The 20,782-nt window shown below is 44.8% G+C and overlaps 1 protein-coding gene across 5 annotated transcripts in view; it reads right to left on the reverse strand.

Moving 5' to 3' along the window:
• LOC106567001 (sodium channel protein type 8 subunit alpha) overlaps positions 1-20,782 on the reverse strand; it is an 87,753-nt gene that overhangs the window by 21,545 nt on the left and 45,426 nt on the right. For 3 of the 5 annotated variants that reach the window (XM_014135758.3, XM_082960158.1, XM_014135759.3), the window contains 11 exons: positions 16,360-16,566; positions 15,226-15,513; positions 12,249-12,539; positions 10,018-10,153; positions 7,960-8,198; positions 5,514-5,687; positions 4,737-5,093; positions 4,004-4,477; positions 2,177-2,297; positions 1,815-1,969; positions 396-569 (listed from right to left, as the gene is read on the reverse strand). In XM_014135758.3, coding sequence (XP_013991233.1) covers positions 396-569; positions 1,815-1,969; positions 2,177-2,297; positions 4,004-4,477; positions 4,737-5,093; positions 5,514-5,687; positions 7,960-8,198; positions 10,018-10,153; positions 12,249-12,539; positions 15,226-15,513; positions 16,360-16,566 — 2,616 coding nt within the window. Of the gene's footprint in view, positions 1-395; positions 570-1,814; positions 1,970-2,176; positions 2,298-4,003; positions 4,478-4,736; positions 5,094-5,513; positions 5,688-7,959; positions 8,199-10,017; positions 10,154-11,170; positions 11,192-12,215; positions 12,540-15,225; positions 15,514-16,359; positions 16,567-20,782 lie in introns of all 5 variants that reach the window. The other 2 variants (XM_082960156.1, XM_082960157.1) reach the window with 1 other exon arrangement.

The raw sequence follows: 20,782 nt of genomic DNA on the forward strand, positions 1-20,782 counted from the left end.
TACTTTATACAAAAAACTTGGAAGGAAAACTATTTCACTCATATTGTAATTAATTATAGATCATATTTCATAGAAATCTAGAAACACTGGACAGCTACTTTAACAGTGTACTGTGTGACTGAAAGCACGCCTTAGGCCCTATATATAATATATGGAATATATCTATTTTTACATAAAAATGTGTGTTTTCACCGTAACTCTAAATGACAGGCAGCCTTTTAGAATGTACACAGTATAGTATGTTGCTTCAACAGAGTGTGGTTGCCATAGAAATAGAATTCCAAGAATGGGCCTCCCCATTCAAGTCAGTTCTATTTCTAAGGTCCTAGCCTCCTATCCTGCCTATACAAAATGGCTACCAAATCTAATGTAAAGAACCAGAAAATGTTACTTACATCGACAATAAAGAAGTCGAGCCAGCACCAGGCATTGGTGAAGTACTTGTGGAATCCGTAGGCGACCCACTTGAGCAACATCTCTAAGATAAAGATGTATGTGAACACACTGTCGGCGTATTCCAAGATGGTCCTGATGGTCTTCCTCTGCTGGATGTACACATCCTCAAAAGCCTGGGGGTGGGGGGGGGGGGGGGGCGGGCACATACACAGTTAGCTTCAGCTGAATTGTGGGGTAAATGAACATGCTCTGTGATTGATGAATTTATTGATAGATTTGAAATACATAGCCTATAATTTGCCTCCGCCATATAAGTACAACAATGAATATATAATAAATCATGGAGGATTAGAAACACAATAAAGTCAACAGACTATTTACATTAAAAGTGATGAAAATGTATACAACAACGGTTCTGTTGCTCAATCATGACAAAAAAATATATTTAAAATTCCCAGGAAAAATGTAGTATTGATTGCACTATTCCATTCCTGCTGATTTGACGTCATGCCTGAGGACATAGCTCCCTTGGCACCAGAAATAGATTCCCCCCGCCTATCCTATCTGATAAATCACACAGTCCATTAGATCCCCTCTCAGATAAATGGTACAGTCCATTAATCACAGAGAGAGTCCAGATGTGTCTCAAATGGCAGCCTATTCCCTATGTAGTACACTACTTTTGGTCAAAAGTAGTGCACTATAAAGGGAATAGACTGCCATTTGGGACAAAGCCTCAGTCAGCCTCTGCTCTGATGCTCCTGCCTGGACCCACCCACCCTTCTTAGTACAGCGACTGGCTGAGATGCTGCTGCCTGGCCCATCCCCCCACTCTCCTTAGAACAGTGACTGGCTGAGATGCTCCTGCCTGGCCCCTCCCCCCACTCTCCTTAGAACAGTGACTGGCTGAGATGCTCCTGCCTGGCCCCTCCCCCCACCCTCCTTAGAACAGTGACTGGCTGAGATGCTCCTGCCTGGCCCCTCCCCCCACTCTCCTTAGAACAGTGACTGGCTGAGATGCTCCTGCCTGGCCCCTCCCCCCACTCTCCTTAGTACAGTGACTGGCTGAGATGCTCCTGCCTGGCCCCTCCCCCCACTCTCCTTAGTACAGTGACTAGCTTCTTAGTGACTGGGCCTGCTGACTGCACCACTCCATGTTTTGTCCTATGTCCTCATAGCCAGGCAGAGAGAAACACAGCCCTTAAACAGCCAACCTTCTCCACTCACACTCGACCTCCTTTCTGCCTCCAAAATGGCATCCTACCCTAGTCTCTAGCGCACAAATTTTGACCAAAGCCTCTCTGTCCCGCTGTGTGTGTGTGTGTGTGTGTGTGTGTGTGTGTGTGTGTGTGTGTGTGTGTGTGTGTGTGTGTGTGTGTGTGTGTGTGTGTGTGTGAACGTTCCACACTGTGACTTACCAGGGCCCCACTACTGAGTAGGATCATAAAGATAATGACGGTTTCGAACCAGTTATGCTCCACAATTAGATAGCATGTCTTTCTCAGGAACCACCAATATTTTCCCCACCCGTGAGTGATGGGCACGTCGCAGCATGGATACTTGATAATACACTCTGTACGGAAGGGGACAGGAGCAAACACACAACATCATACCGTTACTAAAACATTGAAAAGAATGTTACGAATTACAAACTGGGAGGAGCGGGGCAGGGCAGGAAGGGGCACGGAACGCAAGGGAGTGTCAGGGCGTGGTTTAGGGCAGGGAGGGGCGGGGCACGGAGGGGCGGGGCGGGGCAAGGAAGAGCAAGGTGCAGTCCTACCAGGTGTCCAACAGTTTTCTGGGTCTAGGTACTCTTCCACAGCCTCCACCACCACCGCCTCCACCTCCACATCAGGCTTGATGTCTATGGTGCTGCCCTCCGATGAGCTGGTGTCGTCCAGCTACACACACAGACAGAGATGCGCACACACACACACACACACACACACACACACACACACACACACACACACACACACACACACACACACACACACACACACACACACACACACACACACACACACACACACACACACACACACACACACACACACACACACACACACACACACACAGAGATACAGACAGACGCAGAGAGAGAGAGACAGAGAGCGAGCGAGCGACAGAGAGACACACAGACACAAAACACACAGAGAGGACGTGAGAATGACAGGGCAAGGGACAGAGGAAATACATCATCGGCAGCAGGTTGACTGATCAGTAGCCCTGTCGGCAGCAACGGCTCTTGGGTTATTGGTACACAGAGAGAGAAAGACAAGAGAGAGACATGACCAACGGCGAAGCCTCTCTCACAGCCATTCATACGTACTGCTGCGTGCATAGCAGTGGGTCTCACTTCCTGTCTCAATGTATAAATAGCTACCTCCCTGAGGCTTCATATAGGTAGACAGATGACGATACAGAGATTAAAGGATGAAGAAGGAGAAGATGTAGACACACTCCTGGGGCTAAGATACATTCTGGTCATACACATAATGAGCTGCGTCTACCCATGTCTACATGCTGAGTGTGTGATCGGTCATGCGCGACGTGTTCTAAATGACCTTGAGTAAACACATGCCATGACTAGCAGAGAACCAATGACCTGGTTGTAATTCACCTGGACTTTACATTACATTAGAGAGCGCTAGATTTTAAACGAGAGCCTCCAATGAGCGATTCAAGTTGACTTAAACACTAGACTACCGTAATAATAAGCAAACGATGAGACTTAACTGGAAATATCAAAACCCCAGCAGCTGACTGCAATTCCTAACCTTATGATATGCCACAGATTTAAGACTACAGGGCTGGAATATCAAATAACCATCCACTCCAGCCATACTGCTAAATGTATTGGCGACGTTTTAAGAAAAGAAAAAAAAACACCAGTCAGCAGATATCCATTTCATCCACGGCTGTAGCCATTACTATATGAGTGTGTGTATATATGAGTAGTGGAGTTACATAAGAGCCTTGGGCAGTGGAAACTAATGTTACACTGGTGACCACACCCATGCTTTACAGCCAGGAGACCACAAAACAACAACCATGGAGTAATGCATTACTCCTACATTGATACAACATCACCGCAACATTACAATAAGATTACCTTGGCATTACCAAAGCACTAATACAACATTACCACAACATTACAATAAGATTACCTCGGCATTACCAAAGCATTAATACAACATTACCACAACGTTACAGTAAGATTACCTCAACATTACCAAAGCATAACTACAACATTGCCACAACATTAATACAACATTACCACAACATTACTACAACATAACCACACCATTTGGTGACTGCAACATTACCCCCATGCAACATTACTACATCGCTGCAACATTACAACATAACCACAACATTACTTACCCCCTGTAAAAATACCACAACATTACTACAACATAATCCTCAAATGACCTCCTGCAACATTACAACAACATCATTATCAAGAAACAAACTATGGGTGTATCTAAAATGGCACCCTATTCCTGGTCATGTGCTACTTTTCATCAGAGCCATATTGATGTACCAGGTTCTCATGACAACATGCTCATTAAACATTTGGCTAACTAACTCTCTGTTCACTCACCTCTTTGCTGTTCTCGTTCTCCGACTCGCTACTGAAGTCCTCAGTGTTGAGGTTCTCAAAGTCGGACTCTCCGACCGCGATGGGAACGCACACGGTCAGGTTCGGATTATGGATGAAGGACATGTGGTCCTCGTCGATCATGTACTTCCCGACGCTGCTCCCTATACCACTAGTGGTGCCGTTACCATTCTTGGTGTAGTCCAGGTCGCGGTTGATATCCACACCACTGTGGTTGGCGATACAGTTCAGTTTCTTGTTGTACATGTCGTCTAAAGGTTTCTGTTCGTCCTCCACCGGCGGCTTCTTGGTCAAGCTGAGCACCAACTCTGCCAGCTTGATCTTGAACCAGGCGATGCCCTTCTTGATGCGGATGACGGAGATCTGAAGGTTGTTCATTTCTCCGTCGTCATCTGTTGCGGCTAAGTTGTCTGCGCTGAACGAGGACAGCAGCAAGGCAAGGAAAAGGTTCAACACCTATAGGGAGGAGAATCAGGCACACACTGGGTCAGACGTGAGGATGGATCTGGTATGGCCAACGGAGATGTGTGTACACATGGGACCTGGTATGTGTAGTGCAACGAACCTGCCGTTCATAAGACGGCAAACTGCTCCCAGAGAGTTACGTTTCTTGGGCCAGTGATTACGGTCACTGCCCTCGGTTATGGCGACTGGGGTTTGAGGGCCATCAGGAAGGCTAGTATTGTATACAAAGATACACTCTGGGGACACTTACCACCAAGTTCCCGATAACCATGACCATCATGAAGACGATGAGACACATGCCCTGGCCGGCCACCTCCATACAGTCCCACATGGTCTCGATCCACTCCCCGCACAGCACCCGGAACACCATCAGGAACGAGTGGAAGAAGTCGTGCATGTGCCAGCGGGGCAGCTTACAGTCCAGGGCGATCTTACACACACAGTCCTTGTAGTTCTTGCCGAACAGCTGCATGCCAACCACGGCAAAGATGAAGACGATGAGCGCTAAGACGAGGGTCAGGTTTCCCAGGGCGCCAACAGAGTTACCGATGATCTTGATCAGCATGTTGAGTGTGGGCCACGACTTGGCCAGTTTAAACACTCTTAGCTGAGGGAGAGGGGCATGGAAGAGAGTGATGGAGAGGGGAGGGAGGAAGAGAGAGAGAGGGAGAGAGGATGTGAGAATGATGGAAGAAGGGAGAGCGGAAACTACTAATTAGCAGCTGGGGTTTGAGTGATCAATAGTTCTGGTTGCGGTAATGGCTCTTGGGGTATTGGTATGGTAATTGATAGAGCAGAAGAAGTAATTATGAAAACTAGCAGTACATATACTAGTAAGGCAGTATATACAGTAAGTTGTATTGCATACAAGTAAATGTATCACTACAACAGACAGTGCTGTAGTTGAGCAACACCATGTAATCATTCAGTACGTGAATCAATGCACACTGTGGAATTGATATGATTTGTGTACACAACTGACAGACACGTACATTTGGGGGGAGGGCGGGGATAAAAGAGAGATTACCAATCGGAATGATCTGAGCACAGACAGCCCCTCCACGTCAGCCAATGCCAGCTCCACTAACGATAGGGTCACGATGAAGCCGTCAAAGCAGTTCCACCCTTCCTGGAAATAGTAGTAGGGATCCATGGCAACCAGCTTGGCAAACATCTCCACAGCAAAGATCCCTGTGAACACCTGGCAGGGACAAATAGAGGTCAGAGGTCAGTTAGAGTAACTGCTACGGAAACATTTACCTTTCAAAGTGACAAACAGAGGTCAGACGTACTGTACTGTAGGAACTGGTACTATAATTATTTTAAAAAGTTAGCGGTGAGCACTACCTTAGATGGAAGTTAAGATTAGCCCACTAGCAAGAGGCTAGCACTTACCTCAATTAAGATTCAAGAACGCTTTCTGGAGTCTCTTTGAATGCATTTCCAATGTCTCCATGGCGTGTGTTTCTCTGTCTAAAGATGACCCTTGTGTAGGCTGCCTTCACGTTCAAAATGTGCAAAACTAGCTCCCTTAGGACAGTGACATTTTCATCACAGGACAGACATTTGGCTAGCAGAATGTCACCTAAGCTAGTAGAAATTGTGGTTTACTAGCCCGGCTAGTCAGTGCCCAAAATCCTTACTTTCCATCCCTTACAGCTGTTCTGAAGTCAGTAAGGCCATTGTGACACCTCTGTGTTCTGCTAATGAGTCTAATGAATGGCTGAAGGTCATCGTTAATCATGGAGTCAGCTGATGTAACACCCTGGGCGTCCATAGATCAAGGCGTGGCCAGGCAGTGTGTGTGTGTGTGTGTGTGTGTGTGTGTGTGTGTGTGTGTGTGTGTGTGTGTGTGTGTGTGTGTGTGTGTGTGTGTGTGTGTGTGTGTGTGTGTGTGTGTGTGTTTATGTGCGTGAGAGCATTTGTGTGTGTGAAGACTCATGCTTCAAGGTTATACCCAACCCATGAATGAAAATACCTCTAAGAGAACACACACACTGCCCGATGCTGAATATCACAGAAATAGGTAATACACAGTTTCTTTACAAATTATTTCACAACAAGCACACACTGGTCTAATATGTAAAACATGAAGACTGATCTCATAATCTACTGCAAGTGATACATTTTCCAGCTGCTGTAAATTGATCAAACCCCTAATATCAATATCCTAACCATACCACAGAAAGAGAGACTGTGTTCTACTGATATGCTATCCATGCTAACAACATGAACGAGTAGCTTTAGCTGACATGCTAACTAGACAGTGAAATCCTATGTGCATCAGCTCTACTTTTACTGTGTTTCTGTGGAAATTCTAATAGTATCCATGATAACAGCATTAGCTAGTTGCTTTAGCTTTAGCTTGCATTAGCTAGTAGGCTTAAGGCCCTAAGCAATATACTGAAACCGTATGTGCAGCTCAGGAATTTTACTCAGTTTCTGTAGAAATGCTAATTGTAAAAAGGGCCAGGTTGAGATTTCAGAAAGAAAGAGCCGTTCTTCAGGCACCATTTTAGGGGAGCTCATCGATCAGGCAGCATAAAATATTAATGTGGGCCACCCACCAGCCTGGCATGCAGCACAGAGAAAGAGCAGGCAGCGTGAAGCAGATTGCTGCCTGGGACAAGGAAATAGCAGCACAGAAGAATTATATGATAAGAGAGGGGGGTTGAGAGGAAGGAAAAAAGGACAGAGAGAGAGAAAGAGACTCCTACAGTATACAGACCAGCACCATGTAAGAAATTGGGGGGGGGGGGAGATGAGCAGAGAGGAGAAAGACACAAGGAAGATTTGTATAGATACAGGGACACTTTGGGTAAGGGGTCCGGGAACGTTTTCATTTAGCTTTGAATAGCCAATGAAAGAACTGCCAATTACGTGCACCAAAATAACACAGCTCTCTCAGCAGACGACAAGCGAATAGATCTTATAAGAGGAGTTGTCATTGTCAACGCACCATGACAAGGACGAGATAACAATGAAATGCCAGATTCTGTTCAGTTTTTTAAATGAACACACTATCAATGATGGGATATACAATGGAAACGAGACAGAGAGCTGAGAGAGAGAGAGAGAGAGAGAGGCCTGGGGTGGTCACATCGTGGTCTAGCTCGCAGTTAGTGTCGCCGCCCCAGGTGCACACATATGAATCTGTCTGACACACACACTCTCCTCCTGTCTTTCTCGTCCCCTCTGCTGACTGTCCTATCAAGTGGGTTGAATTATTTGAGCTAAATACTGGAAAGTGTCTAATGTTACCATATACTTTCTAAGTTAATACCACACAAATACTAGGTAAGTACTAACTTAAAGTACTTTTTAAAGTGACACTTCACCACTTTTTAACCTCATATTCATTATCTACAGCGCCATACCAGTGTCTACATGTGAATATGAGGTTAAAAAATTCCCCTTTAATTATCAGCTTATAACGGCTGTAAAATACCACACAAAAAAAGAGAGATCCTCACCAGGTTACCCACAGACAGCACCTCCTCAAAGTGCGGTGTCATGGGGTAGTGCTCCATGGCCATGAAGAGGGTGTTGAGGACGATACAGATGGTGATGGCCAGGTCCACGAAAGGGTCCATGACGATCAGGTTGACAATCTCCTTGATCTTCAGCCAGATGGGACAACACTCCCAGATGAGGAAGATGTTGGAGAACTTATACCAGCAAGGTGGACAACTACGCTGAGACTCCTCCAGTTCTGAGAAAATTGATTAAGAGACCACGCCAGGAAAGGAATATATCAAAAATCCAAATAATAGAATAGTCTCCAACAGCGCAAAATCCTGTCCCCGCCCACCTGGCGCTACAGCCAGGCTTAAGGAAACACTCAAAAGTATTTGAAAGAAAACAGAGATACATGTTATAAAATAATAATAATAATAATAATATGTTCTGTTTATGTAATAATAATATGTATGTCATGCAGTGTCTGTAAGTACAAGAATGACAAGCAATAGTTTTAGAACACCTACTCATACAAGGGTTTTTCTTTATTTGTACTATTTTCTACATTGTAGAATAATAGTGAAGACATCAAAACTATGAAATAACACATGGAATCACCAAAAAAAGTGTTAAACAAATCAAAATATATGTTATGTTTTGAGATTCTTCAAATAGCCACCCTTTGCCTTGATGACAGCTTTGCACACTCTTGGCATTCTCTCAACCAGTTTCATGAGGTAGTCATCTGGAATGCATATCAATAAACAGGTGTGCCTTGTTAAAAGTTAATTTGTGTAATTTCTTTCCTTCTTAATGCTTTTGAGCCAATCAGTTGTGTTGTGACAAGGTAGGGGGGTATACAGAAGATATTTGGCAAAAGACCAAGTACATATTATGGCAAGAACAGCTCAAATAAACAAAGAGAAATGACAGTCCATCATTACTTTAAGGCATGAAGGTCAGTCAATATGGAAAATTTAGACATTAGACCGGTGGAAATTTGTAATTTGGTCGGGAGTCCAAATTGGAGATTTTTGGTTCCAACAGCCGTGTCTTTGTGAGACGCGGTGTGGGTGAACGGATGATGTTCGCATGTGTGGTTCCCACCGTAAAGCATGGAGGAGGAGATGTTATGGTGTGGGGGTGCTTTACTGGTGACACTGTCTGTGATTGATTTAGAATTCAAGGCACACTTAACCAGCATGAATACAACAGCATTCTGCAGGACTATCATCTGGTAGGACTATCATTTGTTTTTCAACAGGACAATGACCCAACACACCTCCAGGCGGTGTAAGGGATATTTGACCAAGAAGGAGAGTGATGGAGGGCTGCATCAGATGACCTGGCCTCCACAATCCCCCGACCTCAACCAAATTGAGATGGTTTAGGATGAGTCGGACCGCAGAGTGAAGGAAAAGCAGCCAACAAGTGCTCAGCCTATGTGGGAACTCCTTCAAGACTGTTGGAAAAGCATTCCAGGTGAAGCTGGTTGAGAGAATGCCAAGAGTGTGCAAAGCTGTCATCAAGGCAAAGGGTGGCTATTTGAAGAATCTCAAATATAAAATATATTTTGCTTTGTTTAACACTTTTTTGGTTTCTACATGATTCCATATGTGTTATTTCATAGTTTTGATGTCTTCACCATTATTCTATAATGTGTAAAATAGTACAAATAAATAAAAACACTTGAATGAGTAGGTGTTCTAAAATGTTTGACCGGTAGTGTATATAGATATAGATATAGGAGATGTAGAACTGTTCGTCCAACGAGAGAGAAGGGCACCTCAGTTGAATCCCGTTTGGGGATTAATAAAGTCTTAATGTAAAAATCTTATCTTATCTTAAATCAGTTAGAAAAGGAAATAGCGAAATAGAAAGAACTGTTCGTCCCCAAAAAAAGGGTGTCTAAGGTAAGAGCCTGTTTAGACTAAGAAAATATGGGAAGTAAGATCTGCCTTTCTTCAACATCAGATTTGTAACTTTTTGGTTTACACTGTCAGCTGAAAACAATAGAGCATGGAAATAGCTAGTTAGTTAGTGTAGGGAAATTAATAGTATGAATAGAGTACCCTCCACTAGTGTGTTGGTGATGACGCTCATGACACTGTTGGCCCGCTCTTTCCTTCCGAAGGAGGTATTGAGCTGGTCCACAGACACCATCAGGGAACCAGACAGCTTCTTCTTCACCTCAACCTCAGTAGTGGGCTGCCAGGAGGAAGAAGAAGAATCAAGCACTGATGGTAGTCAAACCATGAACACCATCCCACAGCGCCATCGCTGGCCAGGGAGGGATGTGCACTTGTAACAAGACTGGATTGGAAGGAGGGGTTAGGCCCATATTGGAGGTTGGTCATTCTTTGGTTGGCACAGCAGATAGTACTGTATTTGTCTTGTTATTGCTAGATGTTGAGAATATGTTGGTTCTAGAAACATGCAGGTCATACGCAGCCAGAGTGGGAGCAGTGGTATGGGGATATTTGACTGTTACATAATACTTGAATAAGAACGTAATATTCTGATATTGAGCAGGGAAGTGTTTTGTATTTGTGTGTGTATGTATTAACGTTGTGACTTACCTATTCTCTGAAACTTGTAAAATAGATTCCAACCACCATTACATCACACCCATTCTAACTAAATGCCCCCCTGCCTAAATGTTCCAATGCTGCCACTTTGACCGTGTCCGAAAACCCGTACTTGCGTTCTCAATAGTAGGCTGATTGAGTATAGGAAAATGTAACGTTTTATAGTATGTGACATTTTGAAAATGTTATATGGTTTAAATGCCAGGATGTCATACTAATTTCGCCTTTTATCTAGTAGAATTCGCTGCAACACTATTGAGGAAGAAAAGCGCCTTTTCAGACCCATGTGTGTTTGACAACAGCTGATAATCAGATAAGAGGACGCGCTCTACCAAAATGAAGGAATGGAGGGAAACAACGCAATTGCGCATTAGATGACACCTTCTCAGTATGGGTGAGCCTAGTATGTTGATATTTGTTGCTTACTGCATACATATATACTAGACAGTACGGTCTAAATAGTACGTAGTATGATTAGTGCACAGTATGCTGTTTTATTTAGTAGTAGGCAAGAAAGATTTCGGACACAGCCTTTTGTTCTACTTTCCAAGCATTATCCTGTCCCTAACCCCATCCATACACAGAACTCCACACTATCTGATAGTAATCCATTTTCTATTTGACCCTGAAATATCACCTTCAAGTCCTGTAACAAATCCTGTAGCATTTGAGGAGAACATAGAGGGAAGAGTAGTCTGGTTACTGTAGGAGAACACAGGGGCAACACTATTCGGATTGCAGTTGTTCCAATCGTCATGCATTGAGCATGCACCAAGTCAAAGAGTAGGAGAGGAGAGACATCATAGCCACTAGTTTGGTTGTTATCATGCTGGCTAATTCAAAACATTGTACAAGACCTGGTAGAAGGGCAGGTCAAACTACCATGCTGCTTACTAGCAAGAGAGAAAGATTGGTTTGGTTTTTTCCCGTTTTCTTTGTTTTGGTTTGCTCACTGTTGATTGTTTGAAAAGGGAGGAAATATTTCCTCTATTTTGAAGAGGGTTTTTACTTACAATGACTGTTATATGTGGTTGTTTATACGTATATTTGTTGAATGCACTGACTGAAGTCACTCTAAGATCAGACAGTTTGCTAAATGACTAAAATGTTAAAGGGATAGTTAAAGATTTTGGCAATTAAGCCCTTTTTTTCGTACTTACACAGAGTCAGATGAGCTCATGGATACCATTATGTCTCTGTCTGCAGTTTGAAGGAAGTTGAAGGTAGTTTCTGGAGCCATTCCTAACTAGCATGAGTGCAATGACATGGAAGTCTACAGGAGCAAGGGCCTTGTTGCCAAAATCTCGAACTATCCCTTTAATGTCAATGTAATGTAACACCGTTTGGAGTGAGAAAATGAAAACGTTGAGATATAAAACAACAGTATGCTGGAAGTCACTGAAAACCCCAGTTATAAAGTAACAATAAGAACATGTTTTTCTGATTAAGTAAACTAAAGTTTCTCTATTTTGCTTCTTTGGGTTGGGGGGCAGCATGTCATACACGAGACACTAGGAGCAGGGGAGGAGGGCGAGCGCAGATAGCGCAGACATACGGACTTGCAAAGAAAAAAGTTGAGAAGAGAGACAGAGAGAATAAGAAAGTGAGGGAAGAGAGAAAGTTGAGAAAGAGGGGGCCATGCCTAGAGGAGACGGGTCTGAGTTACTCATTGACTTCCTTACACTGTCGTCAGCAGATGCCTTATCTATTTTCACCTCAGGCAGAAGGCGTCCGCCGGTCCCCGGACTGATCAGCGACACCACGCCGTTGCAGTCCACCGTTGAGTTCCTCTTCCCGCCGCCGTGGTGGTAGCCCGTGTAGCTGCTCCGCCGGTACGGGCTGAACAGGGAGTCCCGCCTCTCCTCGCACTCCTCCACAGTGCTATGCTCGTCGTCGGCGAACTCGTTCTCCGAGCCCACGTCCTTGCCGCGGCCCTTGAAGCTGAAGATGCTGCTCTTGCTGTTGTGCCTTGACAGGAACGGTGAGCCTGGGATACTGAGGAGGGACTGCAAGGGACAAGAAGACAACGAGATGAGGAGAGAAGAGGAAATGAGAGGAGAGGAGAGAGATTGATGTAGCTGTGTAAAACTCCTGACACAAAGCATACAAAAGAGCACTGAAGGTCGTGGGTTGAATCCCCACAACCACCTTTCCTGCTATCTGTCCTCCTGCCTTACGTCTTTATCTGTTTTAGTACTGTCTACATCTGGGATCTCCGTCCCATAGGTTCTCTCTCCAACCCTAATCCAGTGCACCTGATTGTAATAATTAGCTGGTTGACAAGTTGAATCAGGTTAGTTACAACTGGGGTTGGAGCGAAAACCTACAGGAGGGTAGTTGTCCAGGAACAGGGTTGGAGAGCCCTGGTCTAAATGTAGCTTCAGAAATTTGAAAGGAAGGTGGAATTCCTATTGAATTACATATGGAATTATAGGATCCTTATGAGAAGTCCAATCTCCTTGAGAGAAGAAAAGAGATGAGGGGGTTGTTTTGAGTCATTGATGGTGCCGTTACTTGGGACAATCCTCGTTGTCATCAATTCTGGGGTCAAAATGAAAGGCAACATCTGTGTGTGTGTGTGTGTGTGTGTGTGTGTGTGTGTGTGTGTGTGTGTGTGTGTGTGTGTGTGTGTGTGTGTGTGTGTGTGTGTGTGTGTGTGTGTGTGTGTGTGTGTCACTTAGGGAAATGCTGATGGAGAGTGATCAAGTGACCTACTAAACACAGGGAAATGCATCATAACAATAATAATATATTGGATTTCTATTTTCAATGATCCAATGCTGGTCTACAATTGTCGAAACTAAACAAAAAACAGAGATCCAAACAAGACAACGGCAGACTAACAACAGGAAGAACATGTAACAAAGAGAAGGGGGAGAGGCTTAAAGAAGGGAAAAGATTGTGATGTGTTGCACTTGGGAACGGCAAGGTGGCCTGCTGTGGTGGAACGGAGTGAGCGAGTAGGGTGCTAGGGGGAGAAGAAGGTCAGAGAGGTAGGTAGAGGGGGGGCAAGGTGATGAAGGGCTTTGTAGGTCAGAAGGAGGATATTGTAGTTAATGCGTTGGGTGACAGGAAGCCAGTGGAGTTCACAGAGGATGGGGGTGATGTGCTGCCAGGACGTAGTGTGCGTGAGGAGTTGGGCTGCAGAGTTCTGAAGCATTGGAGCTTATGGAGGGAGCTTGAGTTGATGCTGGAGAGTAGTGGCTTGCAGTAGTCGAGACAAGAGGTGATGAATGTGTGAATAAGGTTTTAGCTGCAGGAAGGAAGATTTGACGAAAAAGGATTTGACAGTTTGTTGGATGTAGTGGTCGAAGGAGAGGGTGGAGTCCAGGAGGACGCCAAGGTTGCGTGCAAGGGGGGGGGGGGGCAATGGTGTCATCAATGGTGAGAGTAAGGTTGCCAACTTTGCAGAGTGTGGTTTTGGTGCCTATGAGGAGGAGTTTGGTTTTGTCACTTTTTAGCTTGAGGAAGTTGTGTTTCATCCAGGTTTTTAATGTGGCAGGATTCAATGTGGGTCAGAGGTGCGCTGAGGAGGGATTTGGTGCTCAGGTAGATCTGGGTGTCGTCGGCGTAGCAGTGGAAGTCGAGATTGAAGTGGCGGAGGATCTGACCAAGGGGGAGGATGTAGATGATGAAGGGTAGGGAACCCAGCACAGAGCCCTGGGGAACACCCTGTGTGTCAGAGGTATGGCCATTGAGGGAGATGTAGTGGGTCCGGTTGGTAAGGTATGATTGTAGCCAGTAAAGCGCAGTGCCCTCATACCCAGACCCTCAAGTCTGGTGAGCAGGACTTGATGGTTCATCGTGTCGTATAATCAAATAATTAGGCGACTGACATCCTACCCCAGCAAGGTCAAAAACAGGACAGTCAGACAGGAGAAACACACAGCTGAGCCCAACGCTGCATGGGAAAAGATTCACTTCCTGCTTCTACTTTGTGTTTTTCTTCTATGGGCACACTCAATATTGCTGCCAGTCTACGCATTGTCGGAACATTGATTTGAATGGGACTCTCCATTCTAGCTGTTCTATGGAAATATGAGCTGTTAGCATACCACTGTTCTCACAGTGAACCTGGACCTGTACTGTATCTGTATCCTCTGTACTGTATCCTCTTACTAATGTTGCATACAGAATCCTCTTTCTTACTACTGTTATGTACATGTTAGCTCTGCTGATTCGACATGTTTATGGTCACAAGCCTGCTAGAGTACTCATCTGGTTAGCGGGCCTATTCTCTAATACGGATGATGATGATGACCAAGATCTCAGACAAAACCTAGTTCTAACACCAATAGAATTCACATGAACGCATGAGCGAATACTGCCCTGTGTTGGGGAACAGATACGGTAACAGTACACTATGAAAGATGCCAGAGCAATACAGCACTGTGTGACTGCTCTTCTCTCACTGAAACATTCATGTACTCACTGTTAATAATTCAAGCCTTGGATGCATGCTACTGTATCTTCAGCTACAACAAATACACGCACAGTACTGTATATGTTATGATGCTATAAACTGGTTATAACCTTTAGCTAGAACCAATATACTTCACACACTGTAGTAGGAGCCTTAAACAGATACATTACAAAGCTCTAAATAGTGTTTATCTGAGTTTATCTCTCAAGGCTAAATGATCTATGCCCCAGAATGCATTGCACCGTGACCTTCAACCTTCGCCATCTCACCTGGTTCATGATGGAAGACTTTCGACCCAACCGGTTGTCAGGGAAACGGAAGCGGCTCCTCTTGCTGCCGTCGTCTGACTCGGATTTGACGAACTTCTCGCAGTCCCCCTTCTCCTCCCTCTGTGACTGCTCTTTCTGGCGCCACTTCTTCTTGCGGTTGCGCCGCTCCTTGGCGCTCTTGGAACTGAGCTTGGACATCTCTGACGAGCTACAGGACAGGTTCCCCCCACCGTCGTCCTCCGCTACGTCCTCCGACACCGTGCCTGCCGAAGTCGCCATGGCGTTGGCCTATCGCAGACCGCCACACCAGGACAGAGAGAGTGAAAAAAACACCTGTCTGTGTCCAGCCCTCCTGAAGCCTAATTTTTACCCTGTGCAAATACGCAACGCATTTAGCTAGCTACTCAAAATGGCGATCCTGCATAGTTTCATCAAGATACAAATTGCGGGGCTGCAGCTGCACTTGACTTACTTCACTTACTTGGGGCTGTGGAAGTATGCATCTTTTTGCTAAGCAAGTACGCAGAACGGCCATTTTGCGTAGCTAGGCTTCAGAGACATGGCTGTACAGCTTATATCAGGCTAAACAGATTTAAACTAAGCATTATGTGACAGACAGGGTTCGAACCCCGGTTTGCTGTGAGCCAGAAGAGTGCATTAGCCCGCTAAGCCAAAGCCTAGGCATTGGCTCAGGAAGCCCATGCAGATCTTCAGGTCTCAGGCAAGGTTACTCACCTCCGTCACAAACACAGTGAGGTATAGGAGCACGGTAACGAACACGGCTCCACTGCTTATATTAGGCACAACAGATTTAAACCAAAGAGACAGTCAAGGATAGGAGTGAAGTATAGTAAGCAGAGACAGTGGCAATAGAAAGACAAGCACATACAGTATACACAGAAAGCTGCTGAGAGACAGACAGACGGTCAGACAGAACTGACAGACAGAACAGACAGACAGAACAGACAGACAGAACAGACAGACACTGACCTGTGTGGCCTCCTGCAGAGCCAGTGACAACAGAGACAGAGAAACAAACACATTTAACCAAACACATATGCACTATATCCAGAGAAGGGTGCCATATCGCAACCTCATAGACATGCTGAGACACAAAGACACTGGGATACTGACCTGTGCAGCCTCTTGCTGGTTCTTGATCTGCTCCAGCATGGCTTTGAACTCAGCCTCTTTTTGCTCGGCCTCCTCCATGGTGGCCTGGTTCTGCTCCTCATAGGCCATGGCCACCACAGCCAGGATCAGATTGACCAGGTAGAAGGACCCCACGAAGATCACCAGCACAAAGAAGATCATGTAGGTCTTCCCTGCTGCCCGCAGGGTCTGGGAGGGGAGAGAGAAGACAACAGAGGGTCAGATACACTGATATTTGACCTATAACCACTGACCTCTAAACCGAACAACATCCCTTCCCTGCCATCCTCAGGGTCTGGAAGAGAACAGAGAGTACAGCAGAGCATCAGACACTTGTCACTCATCCAGTCCTCCAGAAGAGGCCGTCACTTTGTTCCCCCCTCCTGTACTCAGATCTGGTTCATTCCACTGCTAACTGGCTCATATGACAGAGCTGTGAGGTTCATATTGAGGTAGAGTTGGAGGGTAGAGGTCAGAGGTTATGTATCAGTTACTGAGTAGTCGTGAAGATGTCCAGGCTTTGTAGAAATGTAGTATCTACTGTAACACTTCATCACTTCAAACACAAGAAATTAGATTTAGATTCCCTTCTGCTTACTAGAGCGTGATGCTGATTCCAATTCACTGTCATGTACATTATGTACGCTGATAATCAATGATTTATAACTGATTTGAAACTAGGAAGTAGGAATTATTCTTGGGTGTGCCAGCGCCAGAAGCACTTCCATGCACTAACTGCATTTCGCTAGGTTCCCAGTGTGTGTGTGTGTGTGTTTATTAGTTTCCCAGCATGGGCACAACTCCCCAATATCTGCATTTTGACCTAGTTTTCCAAGCAGTGCAGTGGAAGCACACTCCATAAGCGAGCTAGCGAGCTAGCTAACACAAGCCCAATGATTTCAGTGGATTGGGATGCTATCCCCAGTGGAGAGAGGATTAAGAGGCTCAAGCAGAAGCACAGAGCAGCAGACAAAGAAGACTCCAACATACCTTTAAAAACAGCCTTTGAAAATAGCCCGTCTCTTAAATGTTTCATAATACTATTCAGAATTCCATGTATGTATTACATGATCATGTCATGTACTAGTTTTCTATTGTATAAATGCAGAGGCAATATTTCAGTCTACTAAAAAAAAATAGTCCACTTAGGGTATAGGTTGCCATTTTGGATGCACGTTTAGTTCCCCTTTCAATAGAGGGAGTACAGTACGGTCTGCACTAGGGCCCTTCAAAAGAGGGTGTATGGTCTGTAGGGAGCAGAGTTGAGGCAGAGAGAGAGGACTTCCTGGGTTCTGGCAGAAGCAATTCCCTACCCCATCAATTATGGATGCGGTTTACATGTAGCACTGGTAAGAATATTCAACACAACACACTGCGACACTCCCCAGCAAGACAGGGTAGGAGCACAAACTGACAAAAGGACAGGAACTCTACTGTCCTCCTGTTTCACACACGGACTTCCGCCCGACATTAGGACAGCAGAGCCCATAAAATAACTAGCTTACCAAGACTGTGATATGCGGTTGTCTCTCAAAGCTACCTTAACATTTCAAAAAATATTTGTCAATGTTTTACCTTGCTTTGGATAAGTACGTGGCTAAACGACCACATTGTAAATGTACTGCAGACCAAATATTCTACACACGCACACACACCTGAGCCTACTCTGGATACAGTGCATATGATTGGCTGCAATCTTAAAATCTGGTCATGTTTGAGCGGGTAGTGTATGCATGCAAAATCTAAATCCTAGGTTGAACCGTAACGGTCTGACAATCTGATACAATACAATGGGAAATCATTTCAGATCATTTCAGATTTTCCTCCTTAGAAAACAAGCACATATTGTACTGTAGTATCTTGATTTAAAACAGGACAGCACAAATATCCTTCTGGAATACAGATGAATGCAAATGATGACTTGAGTCTCCATATTACAACGCTCAGATGAGCGAACACTGGCGCGTGCACAACAGTAGATTTGGAGATCTGAGCAAAAAAACAGGTCTGTTCTGAGCTAAGAGAGAAGAAGCCATGTAACCTCCATCCCAAATGGCACCCAATTCCCTATATAGTGCACTACTTTAAACATAGCCCTATGGGCCCTGGTCAAAAGTGGCTCGCTACATAGGGAATAAGGTGCCATTTGGGATGCAGCCGTAGTCTCCTTGATTGCCCATACTGTAATCCCCAGGTTATTCTCTTCCTTTCCTTCTCCTCCCTCTGACCCCTCCTGCCCTCTCTGCTCTGTATGGCAGAGCCTAAGCGTATCTTTCCACCATTCCAGAGAGCCTGTCCGGCTGAGGAGCTGCATCCCATATGGCACCCTAAATATGTAGTGCACTATGGAATAAGGAGCCACAGTGTGGAAATTAGGCTGTAAAACAAGCAGCATGAGTTGAGCCAGGGGCCACAGTATGGAGATTAGGCTGTAAAACAGGCAGTATTAGTCGATCCAGGAGCCACAGTGTGGAGATTAGCCTGTAAAACAGACAGCATGAGTCGAGCCAGGAGCAACAGTATGGAGATTAGGCTGTAAAACAGGCAGCATGAGTCGATCCAGGAGCCACAGTATAGAGATTAGGCTGTAAAACAGGCAGTATTAGTCGATCCAGGAGCCACAGTGTGGAGATTAGCCTGTAAAACAGACAGTATGAGTCCAGCCAGGAGCCACAGTGTGGAGATTAGGCTGTAAAACAGGCAGTATTAGTCGATCCAGGAGCCACAGTATAGAGATTAGGCTGTAAAACAGGCAGTATGAGTCCAGCCAGGAGCCACAGTGTGGAGATTAGGCTGTAAAACAGACAGCATGAGTCGAGCCAGGAGCCACAGTACGGAGATTAGGCTGTAAAACAGGCAGCATGAGTCGATCCAGAAGCAACAGTTGTAATGTTGTAATATCACCCAAAGACAACCAAATCGGCCAGCTGAATATGTGGACAAAGCATGTTCCATTTTGCATTTGACTCAAAAGTGAAAACCAAACCAATATATAATTTGGTAAAGGATGACCATGTGATACAACCAGCATAGAGATACAATATCATAGATACACACTACCGTTCAAAAGTTTGGGGTCACTTAGAAAACATACATGAAATAAATTGTAAAATGAATAGGAAATATAGTCAAGACGTTGACAAGGTTAGAAATAATGATTTTTAATTGAAATAATAATTGTGTCCTTCAAACTTTGCTTTCGTCAAAGAATCCTGCATTTGCAGCAATTACAGCCTTGCAGACCTTTGGCATTCTAGTTGTCAATTTGTTGAGGTAATCTGAAGAGATTTCAACCCATGCTTCTTGAAGCACCTCCCACAAGTTGGATTGGATTGATGGGCACTTCTTACGTACCATACGGTCAAGCTGCTCCCTCAACAGCTCAATAGGGTTGAGATCCAGTGACTGTGCTGGCCACTCCATTATAGACAGAATACCAGCTGACTGCTTTTTCCCTAAATAGTTCTTGCATAGTTTAGAGCTGTGCTTTGGGTCATTGTCCTGTTGTAGGAGGAAATTGGCTCCAATTAAGCACCGTCCACAGGGTATGGCATGGCGTTGCATAATGGAGCGATAGCCTGCCTTCTTCAAGATCCCTTTTACCCTGTACAAATCTCCCACTTTACTACCACCAAAGCACCACCAGACCATCACATTGCCTCCACCATGCTTGACAGATGGTGTCAAGCACCCCTCCAGCATCTTTTCATTTTTTCTGCATCTCACGAATATTCTTCTTTGTGATGCGAACACCTCAAACTTAGATTTGTCTGTACATAACACTTTTTTCCAATCTTCCCCTATCCGGTGTCTGTGTTCTTTTGCCAATTTTAATCTTTTATTGGCCAGTCTGAGATATGGCTTTTTCTTTGCAACTCTGCCTAGAAGGCCAGCAACCCGGAGTCGCCTCTTCACTGTTGACGTTGAGATGTTGGTGTTTTGCGGGTACTATTTAATGAAGCTGCCAGTTGAGGACTTCTGAGGTGTCTGTTTCTCAAACTAGACACTCTAATGTACTTGTCCTCTTGCTCAGTTGTGCACCGGGGCCTCCCACTCCTCTTCTATTCTGGTTAGAGCCAGTTTGCGCTGTTCTGTGAAGGGAGTAGTACACAACGATGTACGAGATCTTCCATTTCTTGGCAATTTCTCGCATGGAATAGCCTTCATTTCTCAGAACAAGAATAGACTGACGAGTTTCAGAAGAAAAATCTTTGTTTCTGGCCATTTTGAGCCTGTAATCGAACCCACAAATACTGATGCTGCAGATTCTAAACTAGTCTAAAGAAGGCCAGTTTTATTGCTTCTGTAATCAGAACAACAGTTTTCAGCTGTGCTAACATAATTGCAAAATAGTTTCCTAATGATCAATTAGCCATTTAAAATGATAAACTTGGATTAGCTAACA

This window comes from Salmo salar, chromosome 13, assembly GCF_965601325.2.
Source record: "Salmo salar chromosome 13, fSalSal1, whole genome shotgun sequence".
NCBI lineage: Eukaryota > Metazoa > Chordata > Actinopteri > Salmoniformes > Salmonidae > Salmo > Salmo salar.